Source organism: Ascaphus truei, chromosome 2 (genome assembly GCF_040206685.1).
Source record: "Ascaphus truei isolate aAscTru1 chromosome 2, aAscTru1.hap1, whole genome shotgun sequence".
Classification (NCBI taxonomy): Eukaryota; Metazoa; Chordata; class Amphibia; order Anura; family Ascaphidae; genus Ascaphus; species Ascaphus truei.
In genome coordinates, this window is record NC_134484.1 from 102,379,931 (window position 1) to 102,390,958 (window position 11,028).

At 48.9% G+C, this 11,028-nt stretch overlaps 1 protein-coding gene across 3 annotated transcripts in view; it reads left to right on the forward strand.

The window, feature by feature from the left end:
• The window catches only part of PDE7A (phosphodiesterase 7A), a 131,277-nt gene that overhangs the window by 118,462 nt on the left and 1,787 nt on the right, over positions 1 to 11,028 (forward strand). For all 3 annotated transcript variants that reach the window (XM_075584019.1, XM_075584021.1, XM_075584020.1), the window contains 5 exons: positions 1,172 to 1,263; positions 2,637 to 2,781; positions 5,879 to 5,975; positions 9,119 to 9,199; positions 10,153 to 11,028. The exon at positions 10,153 to 11,028 is cut by the window's right edge and continues 1,787 nt beyond it. In XM_075584019.1, coding sequence (XP_075440134.1) covers positions 1,172 to 1,263; positions 2,637 to 2,781; positions 5,879 to 5,975; positions 9,119 to 9,199; positions 10,153 to 10,373 — 636 coding nt within the window. In that variant the 3' untranslated portion in view covers positions 10,374 to 11,028. The remainder of the gene's footprint in view (positions 1 to 1,171; positions 1,264 to 2,636; positions 2,782 to 5,878; positions 5,976 to 9,118; positions 9,200 to 10,152) is intronic.

Here is an 11,028-nt window from a genome sequence, read left to right on the forward strand (position 1 = left end):
GCCGCCCGCCCCCACACCTCTCATTGGCCTGAGGCGGAGTGACGACACACACACACACACACACACACACACACACACACACACTCTGTTGCTTGGCCTCACTCTCCCCCGTCAGTTGGACCGCAGCTCACCTTCCACACCCCCCCCCTCCTCTCCCGGTGCCCCTCACTCTCTCCCCCCTCCCCACCTCACCCAAATCCCCACGCTCCGCAACATCCCCAGCCGCACCATCACCCTCACCGTGCGCCACTCCCGGAGAGGGGAAGCGCGGCCCTCCTGCTCAGCAGCAAACTCCAGGCTCCTCCCCCCTCGCTCACAACGAGGAAAAGCGTGGCGCGGCCCGGGCCTCCTGCACTCCCCCTCACGTGCGCCGGCTCCCGGAGAGGGGAAGCGCGGCCCTCCTGCTCAGCAGCAAACTCCAGGCTCCTCCCCCCTCACTCACAACGAGGAACGGAGGGGAAGCGTGGCGCGGCCCGGGCCTCCTGCACTCCCCCTCACGTGCGCCGGCTCCCGGACAGAGGGTAAGCGCGGCGCGGGCCTCCTCACGTGCACCGGCTCCCAGACGGAGGGTAAGCGCGGCGTGGGCCTCCTGCCACTCTTGCCCCCCCCCCGCCAGCTTCCCGAACTCACCTCCTGCCCCAGCCAGATGCAACGGGGTCAAGGTAAGTCACCCACCGTCTCCCACCCACGCACTGTCACCCAGTCACCCACCCAGTCACTTTCACCCAGTCACCCACTTTACTCAGTCACCCACCCACTCAGTCACCCACCCAGTCACCCACTCACTCAGTCACCCACCCATTCAGTCAGTCACCCAGTCACCCACCCATTCAGTCAGTCACCCAGTCACCCCGGGGGAAGCCCAACCCTGTCGTCCGCCCCCCCAAAATTACATCCCGGGCAACGCCGGGTCTCTCAGCTAGTATCATATAAAGTTACAGCATGATTTTGTCATGTAAGTAAATGGTACTTTTAACTTTTAGACTGGGGGGTATTTCCCCTGTTGTACTTGTGTTCCTCTGCACAGCTTTAGGTTCTTTATATACTGTACTACATAAACCCACGTTGAGGTTTGAGGATACATATGAACTGCATTCATTTTCTTGACGGTAGCTCCTTAGGATGTACAATATGCGAGTCGTCACAGGAGTTCTTGTGTTTTGTTTTACAGAATACCTCAGTATTAGAAAACCACCACTGGAGATCAGCAGTGGGCTTGTTGCGAGAATCGGGTTTGTTTGCACACCTGACATTAGAAGAAAGGTATGTGGTAATAGACATGTTTTGACATTGTGATTAATCTAAAACAGATATTTACATGCTCCACACCATGTAATAAATGCTCTTTTAGACAATGTCTCATCCGCAGACATTAGCCTGTAAGCTACACAAAGCATATATACGTTTTTGGTGAAGTATTCAAACATTATTTCCAGTTTTTTTTCATGACCGGTCTTTAATTGCTTTATTCATTTTGAAACCATAATGCAGAATTGCATTGCCACCCGGCAGAAAATACCAGAGGAACACTTGGAAACTGCTGAGAGCTTGCTTCTGAGATCAGTAGTCGGACTTAAGTCTGAACAGGAGAAAAGCTCTTTCTCTCCCGCCCCCTTACTCGCTCTCTTCCCCCCCCCCCCCGTACTCTTTCTCTCCCGCCCCCTTACTCGCTCTCTCCCACCCCCGTACTCGCTCTCTCTCCCGCCCCCGTACTCGCGCTCTCTCCCACCCCCTTACTCGCTCTCTCTCCCGCCCCGTACTCACACACTCTCTCTCCCGCCCCCGTATTCGTTCTCTCTCCCGCCCCCGTATTCGTTCTCTCTCCCGCCCCGTATTCGTTCTCTCTCCCGCCCCCGTATTCGCTCTCTCCCGCCCCCGTATTCGCTCTCTCCCGCCCCCGTATTCGCTCTCTCTCCCGCCCCCGTATTCGCTCTCTCTCCCGCCCCCATATTCGCTCTCTCTCCCGCCCCCGTATTCGCTCTCTCTCCCGCCCCCGTATTCGCTCTCTCTCCCGCCCCCGTATTCGCTCTCTCTCCCGCCCCCGTATTCGCTCTCTCTCCCGCCCCCGTATTCGCTCTCTCTCCCGCCCCCGTATTCGCTCTCTCTCCCGCCCCCGTATTCGCTCTCTCCCGCCCCCGTATTCGCTCTCTCTCCCGCCCCCGTATTTGCTCTCTCTCCCACCCCCTTATTCGCTCTCCCTCCCGCCCCCGTACTCGCTCTCTCCACCTCCCGTACTCGCTCTCTCCCGCCCCCATACTCGCTCTCTCCCGCCCCTGTACTCGCTCTCATACTCATTGAGCTCTTCCAATATACAAGTCACAATATCACACATCCATTAACCACATACTGAGGAAGTCATAGTCTACATTTAGTTGAGCACTTAAATATATATCCTGGACTCGGCGTGACATATTTTTTCCTTTTTAACATATTCAGCCAATATTTCTTTCGCCTGGCGAATGCTGTCTTTAGACTTCAGTTTTCCCATAAACATGTGAATGATAATTAATATTTTTTATTTTCATGGTGTACCTGCAATGATCATACAAAAGGCAGCAAATAAATGTGACTAATGCATTTTCTTGGCCATGGTTTGATTCATCACATGCTTGAACTGGTGTTATTGTTTGTCCCAGACAACAGATGGAAAGCCAGTTGGGCGCCATGATTCTTGCTACTGACATCACTCGGCAAAATGAATACCTGTCCAAGTTTAGAACTCACCTGGATAGAGAAGACTTATGTCTGGAAAATCCTGATCACAGAAACTTCATTCTACAGGTAATTATTATTCTTTATTTATTTTATTTTTTTACACATGCATTGTTACTTTGTTTTTCATGGCTTATGGGAGGTGTCTGCACAAAGCTCTGTATATGTTGAAAGATCGTAGATAAAGTGATTTATACACGCAATCCTTTGGGATTTGCCTATGTTAGAAGAAAAACGGAAGTAACACATTCGTTGCTGGACGCCTTCAAAATGATTGCGGCTACTTCTTTTCTCCTTGCTAATGCACACTCTTGTTCTGGTTTATGCATTATTGTTATACATGCGTGTTTCTATTACACACATTCTTGGCAACAGTAGTTGCCTTCTGTAGCCCAATCCCCTCCTCTCTTCCCTCCCCACGCACATTCTCCATTCCCACTTTCTCTCTCTCTCTCTCATGTAGTTGCACAGCTTCTGGGAAAGTGTTCATTTGTTTACTTCTTATAGGAAACACATTTTCAAATGAATAAAAGGAGCGCTTATTTTTGAAGTGAAACTTCTTTAGTGGCACCTCATTCGAACTGGGGCAAAAATGGATTGTGGAGACAGAAATGAAACGGATGTGACGTCAGTGCTGGCAGTTGAGGCCGGGCTGTGTTCTGGCTCAGCCCGACCCCAACACTGACATCCCAACCGCTCAAAAAATTATCGCCGCCGGTGCCGCTCCTAATAGCCGCTGCTCCCCCCACACGGTTGATGACATATGCCGCCAGCGGCGCTCCTAACGGCCGCCATTCCCCCCACACGTCGCTGCCATGCCGCGCATGCGCAGTAGTCATGGGGACGCAGAGGAAAGCCACGCATGCGCAGAAGCGGCTGGCAGCGGCGCCGTTCCCCGCCCGCTGCCATGCCGATGGACAGGAGGAGGGAGGCCGGCGCCGCTCCTAACAGCCGCCGTTCCCTGCCTGCTGCCATGCCGCCATGCCGCCGCGTCATGCCAGCTTTTCTTCCACCCACTCCACAGGCTGAGCAATGATTGGCTGCGGCCTGCGCATGCGCCGCTGGGCTCACGGCTGGCAGCCTCCTCCGGTAACTGGGAGTGGGGGTGTTTGAGCGCGCCGCCGGGGGGTGGGGAAGGGGGGAGCTTGAGCGCGTCGCCGGGCGTTGGGGAAGGGGGGAGCTTGAGCGCGCTGCCGGGGGGTGGGGAAGGGGGGAGCTTGAGCGCGCCGCCGGGCGTTGGGGAAGGGGGGAGCTTGAGCGCGCCGCCGGGTTGTGTGGAAGGGGGGAGCTTGAGCGTGCCGCCGGGGGGTGGGGAAGGGGGGAGCTTGAGCGCGCCGCCGGGGGGTGGGGGGGGTTCTGCTCAGAAGCTCAGACTGAGCCCCCCGGCTCCGCCGGGGGTGGGGGGAGTCAGGAGAGAGGGGGCAGGACACAGACAGAGAGACATACGGTGTGTACACACAGAGAGATACACATACACTGACAGACACGCACACACTGACATACACACATTGACTGACACATACACACACTGATTGACACACACACTTACTCTGACGCACGCACGCACACACTCTGACGCCTGACGCACGCACACTTTGACGCACGCGCACGCACACTGACTGACACACATACGCACGCACACTGACTGTCACACATACACTCACTGACTGACACACATACACACACTGACTGACACACATACACACACTGACTGACACACATACACACTGACCGACACAGAGAGACATTCACACAACACAGAGAGAGAGACATACACTGACACACACACACATACACAAACTGACAAACTCACACACACATTGACTGACACACTCACACACACACTGACTGACACACTCACACTGACTGACACACATGCACACACTGACACACATACACACACTGACCGGTACAGATGCATACATTGACCGGCACAGATACATACACTGATTGACACACACACACAAACAAACACACACACATACTCTCTGACTGACACACATACATACTCACTGACTGACACATACACTGACTGACACATGTGTGCCGAGCACGCGCGTTATAAGTCAATTTCTGTGACAAAAGTCTAAGAAGTTTCACTTACTAAGCGCGTGCACAGCACACACAGCTTTTTTTTGTTTGTCTCTTGCTGGGAAGCTTCTCAATTCCAAGCCCCTTTATAATGTTCTGACCGTTTGGTTACTCAGAGAAAATATTAATATGAAGCTTAAAAATGTCTGCAGTGTGTACTGTGGATAAATTAATAGCTTTCCTCAGTTGCTTATTAAAGCAGCAAAACATGTGAAATCATATGTTTAAAAAAAACAGTTCTGTAGTATTAGATAATACTGCATTCTGTTAAATTATTATTCCACTCTTAATGCCATTTTTAATGAGTTTTAATATACTGAGCATCCTTTGATTACTATAGCAGGGTTTACCCCACCTCCCCAGCAGTGCTAGATCATTGTAACACTTTCCTGTTTGTGATGATTTGTTGCCAAATTTCCTAGCAGTTTGAGCTGTAAACTGTAACAATAGATAATGTTACCTTAGTAATATAAGGATACATTGTAGCTGCTGCGCTACACTGACTGAAGTAGCCATTATGTTAGTCATGCAATCAGGATTTTTGACACATTTATAACAGGAGCACCAAACGATTGCCAGTTTAGGTAAGAATGTAGAATACATTGTCACACGCTTTACATATACAAATAAGGGGGAATGTACAGGATTATTGCTGCTTTAAATCCACATCACCTCAAATTTGTGCATCAGCAATGGTAAAATAAGACTTTCAAAATACTGTGTAAACCCTTAATCTGATGTAAAAGCAGTCACTCCTAGTGAACGCCTTAGCAAAGGATCCACGTATGAATTGTTTTACTTGTGCTTCTGCTGATCAACATAATACAAATTAAACCGTTTCTTACATAGTGATAAGGTCTTTATTATGAAGCAGTTAAAACATTATCTGAATTATTTCTGTTTAAAAAAAATTAAAAAAAATCTTTTGATATTGATGGCAGCAAATAACAAATTATACACAGTTACTTCCTACTAACATTACCACCAGTATGTCTTTAAACTGAGTGGGCACTGGTAGGGATGTAGTATGTTCATGTCTGATGGAACATATTGTTCCTATCCTCTTGTTTTCTAGATGGCTTTAAAGTGTGCTGATATATGTAACCCATGCCGGACCTGGCAGCTGAGCAAGCAGTGGAGCGAAAAAGTCACTGAAGAATTCTTCTATCAAGGCAAGTACATGGGAGATTTCAAACATAATTGGTGTATACAGCTAAACCCCGTTATAACGCGGGTCTCGGGGTCCACTCCGAGACCACCGCGTTACTAACGGGGTCGCGAGAAAAAAAAATGGCCGCCGCGCTTTAGCGCATATTCATCCCGCGGGACAGGAGATGGGAGCGGGCATGTCCCTCCGCTCCCCGCTTCCCCCTGTCACCGCGGGACAGCCCGCGGGGCAGGAGATGGGAGCGGGGATGTCCCTCCTGTCCCCGCTTCCCCCTGTCACCGCGGGAACTGGCAGGCAACATCCACTCCTCACGAGCCGCACGGCGCATGCGCATGCGCACGGCGAACGTGAGGGGTGCCTGCATAAGTGTGCTGCTTTTGGAGACAGGTAAGCAGTCTCCGGAAGACCGCTAACCCCCCCCCCCCCCGCAGCACAGGGCCCTCGCGTGTGTGTAAGTGTCTGTGAGTGTGTGTAAGTGTCTGAGTGTGTGTGTAAGTAAGTGTAAGAGCCGGAGCGGGAGGTGGGAGGTTTGACAGGGAGGGGGGGCGTGGCTTGAGCGGAGGGACCCGCTACTCTCCCCCCCCTCCCCGGACTGCAGGAGGGAGCTGCTACTCTCCCCCCCCTCCCCGGACTGCAGGAGGGACCCGCTACTCTCCCCCCCCTCCCCGGACTGCAGGAGGGAGCTGCTACTCTCCCCCCCCTCCCTGGACTGCAGGAGGGAGCTGCTACTCTCCCCCCCCTCCCCGGACTGCAGGAGGGAGCTGCTACTCTCCCCCCCCTCCCCGGACTGCAGGAGGGAGCTGCTACTCTCCCCCCCCCCTCCCCGGACTGCAGGAGGGAGCTGCTACTCTCCCCCCCCCTCCCCGGACTGCAGGAGGGAGCTGCTACTCTCCCCCCACTCCCTCCACTGGCTGCAGGAGGGAGCTGCTACTCTCCCCCCCCTCCCCGGACTGCAGGAGGGAGCTGCTACTCTCCCCCCCCTTCCCCGGACTGCAGGAGGGAGCTGCTACTCTCCCTCCACTGGCTGCAGGAGGGAGCTGCTACTCTCCCCCCCCTCCCCGGACTGCAGGAGGGAGCTGCTACTCTCCCCCCACTCCCTCCACTGGCTGCAGGAGGGACCCGCTACTCTCCCCCCCCCCCTCCCTCCACGGACTCGGGCTGGAGCACTCATACATACACACACACACACACACACACACACACAGGCACTCACGCACTCATACACTCACGCACTCATACACACACACGCGCGCACACACATGCAGGCACTCACGCACTCACACACACACACACACAGACAGGCACTCGCACTCACACACACAGACCGCTAACCCCCCCCCCCCCCCGCCGCAGTACAGGGCCCGCCGTAGCCGCAGTGCAGGGCCCCGCCACCCCCCCCCAACCCCCACAGCACAATGACTTCCCACCCCCTTAACTTTGTGAAACAAAAGTCACAAGACGTTGTACAGGCAAAATACATCTGTTAAAGTGCAGTTGTCTGTTTATTTCTATATAATAATTGTGTGCAGTGTGCAGTGTGTGTGCAGTGTGTCAGTGTGTCAGTGTGTGCAGTGTGAGCAATGAGGAGTGTGTGTGCAGTGTACAGTGTGTGTGCAGTGTGTCAGTGTGTGCAGTGTGAGTAATGAGCAGTGTGTGTGCAGTGTGTCAGTGTGTGTGCAGTGTGAGCAATGAGCAGTGTGTGTGCAGTGTGCAGTGTGCAGTGTGAGCAATGAGCAGTGTGTGCAGTGTGAGCAATGAGCAGTGTGTGTGCAGTATGCAGTGTCAGTGTGAGCAATGAGCAGTGTGTGTGCAGTGTGGCAGTGTGAGCAATGAGCAGTGTGTGTGCAGTGAGTGTGTGCAGTGTGCAAAAAAAAATGTAAAAAAAAAATTTTTTTTTTTAAAAATTTATTTATTTTTTTTTTTAAAAACGGGAGCCACGGGAAAACCGCATTATAACCGAATCGCGGTATAACGAGGCGCGTTATAACGGGGTTTAGCTGTAGTTTTTTCTGAAAGAAGTAATCCAGATGAACCGGTTTGCCATAAATTGTAAATGAATGTTGTATACAAACAGACAATGCATACTCCAAAACGATATTGCTATTTGACAGCACAAAGTACAAGTCGATTGCCATACATTTTGTTTAGATAGAAGTCTTGGTTTGAAATGTATTTAAGACATTATTGCATTAACTACAAACAAACTTCCCCACTTGGCATTTTTTTAAATAAGGCTCTTGGGCTGCCATCAGCTATACCGCCCCCACGAACAAACCATTTATTGCTGCAACCTTATGTTGGCCAATCAGCTCTCTTTGATTGGCTGTCGCAAGACTTGGGGAGCTTTGTGCAGAAACGGAGCTCTTTGGCCAGCACACGAGGGTGGGTTGTTGAGCACAACTAGGCGTCAGCAAGAGGACGATAGTAGCCGGGCATTCTCCAATATCGGGCCGCTGTTTCGAATCCTGCAAGTCTTAATTTACAGTGTTTACAAATCTTTTCAAGACCACGTTCAAAAATGATTTTGAAATACTTTTTATGTCTTTTTATTCCATTTTCTAAAAACATCAATCCCAAAATGTGAGCGACTTTAAATCTACATCTGCCATTTATTCACTTTGCCCAAGGTGCCGGAGAGAAATCGATTCTGTTTTTGCATATTTTAAAAATGTTGCTCTGACTGCTCCTGAGCAGATGAGGGGCAGCAGTGGCAATGACCAGCCCTGTCACTGGGTAGCGGCTTTCGTTTCAGATTGAGGCAGTGATGCCTCGCCAGCAGCTGTCACAAATAGAGACACTTGCAGTTTGCTACACCAGTGGTGTTCTAGTTCAGTCCTCAAGGACTACTAAAAAGGCTAGAGTTTCAGGATAAGTTGTCTTAGTAATGATGAATTGGTTAAGTATTTGTTGGAGAACTCCTAAAAACCTGGTTTGATGGTAGCCCTCGAGGACTTGAACCTGATTACCACAGTACTACACTAAAACATGTATAGAGAGCCCTTGACTCTCTTTTTTTTGTTTTGGCTTTTTCATGGCTTGTGGTTGCAGTTTTTATTTTATGCTTTAGTCTGCAAACTAGTCAATATCAAAATAAGCAAATACAAAAGATTGAGGAGTATGAATGTTTTCTCAATTATGTTCCTTCAGGTGACGTTGAAAAAAAATGTAAACTGGATCCAAGTCCATTGTGTGATCGGCTTACATCAGACATAACCAATATCCAGATTGGTATGTGTACGGTACCATATATTTCACTTTAAGCTTCTCTGCTCAGAATGTAGAAGTAAGAGACCTTAGGTTTATACTGTTCCTAGACTATATCCATAAGCACCCACTTGCACAGACATCTATGCTCCCCTCAGGCAGCCTCCTATTTACTTACCCCCATCCCTGTAACAAAAGGACTATGGGGACAGCACATAAATCGAAGTGGGGGAATGAGAATAACTAGACACAGTGCAGAAAAGATATGGAAGAAGAGCGAGAAAGGTAGTATAATAATATAGCTCTCCTCTTCCAATATAATGCCCCCTATTTGCAGAGACCATTTCTCTTAACCACACCTGTTCCATGCTTCCTTAAACAATTTGCAATCTCGAAGCACTTGACGACAATTTACTTAAACTGTTACTCCAGTGTATCCCGAGTGTTTCCAGCATCCTTCAATCAATGTAAAAATCATACTTTGAGTGCTGGTATTGTTTGGCATTAAAATCACAGGCTGTATATGATGTGTGGCCTAATCAGAATTGCTTTAGATGTTGAAGTAAAATATTGCATTTGAGACCCAGTGTGACCCATGGCAATCATTACCTGTACATTCACCAAAAGCTTGTGAGCATGTAATGTTGGCGTTAACTATGCATGTAAATCTTCCATATCCTCCTCCTTTTTAGAAAACTATTAATCCGTGCCTTATAAATCATAAATCCCACGATTTAACTTGCAGTCCATTTCCAGGATTCGGAGACACTGTAAATGTACCACATTGTAGGAACAATGCATTAGCCATATACACATCAATAGAAATAGGGCTATATATGTAGTTTAGCCTGCTGTGAGTTTCAAAAAAAGCTCTGGCAAACTTACCCGAGCAGTATTAACGACAGACCAATATCTACATATATTGTGCATAGTGTTTACTTAAGTCCTTTGTGTTGTTTTCTTTCTCCCTTTCCAAGGTTTTCTCACATACCTGGTGGAGCCATTATTTGTGGAGTGGGCCCGTTTTACAAACACCAGGCTGTCGCAGACAATGCTTGGTCACATAGGACTTAATATTGCCAGCTGGAAGGGAATGCTCGAGGAGCGGTCAAGTAGTGTAGAGACCGACCCTGTATTTGATAATCGCGACTCCGATATATTTACCTCAGGAACATTGAGCACCACGAGCCTGGATTGAGCTTGACAAAGCTGTCCTTTGCGGGTTTATCCTAGTGACTGGAAAGAAAGGGGTTTTGGTGAGAGAAATGTATCCTGATTTGCCACGGTTTCAAGTAAAAAAAAATGCCAGCATTATTATTAAGCATTAAGTTTTCCTTTAACGTTCTCATTATTTTTATTTTGTTTTTTTTTTTTTTTAATTAACAAGACCTGAACATAGAGCAATATGCACATACCTCAGTTGGCTTTTATATGAAAGCCTGAATATGCAAAGCACAGCATTGACTGATGGAAAACTGCAGGAAGTTTATTCTTAATGTGCCACAGGTGTGTTTATTTTTTTTATTTTTTTTTATTTATTTTTTTTATTATTTTTTTTTATCAATGTTAAAGGAAAGAAAAAAAAAAAAGACAAAAAACTTGAATTACTTTCAGCTACAGAGTTCTGGCAGACACTTGTCTGAATTTAACATGACTGATGTTGTACCTTCCACTTCGTGCTAAATTCATGTATGGAAATGTGAAGTGCCCACTGCTTTGCTGCCTTGGCAAGACATGCTGTTTACAAATACACTGAAAAAATGTTGATTGAAACTTGCCTTGAAGCATGGTTGTGAAGGAACCACTAACTGGATTTTCATTTTTATGGTTATTTAAGAGAACAAATTTTGACT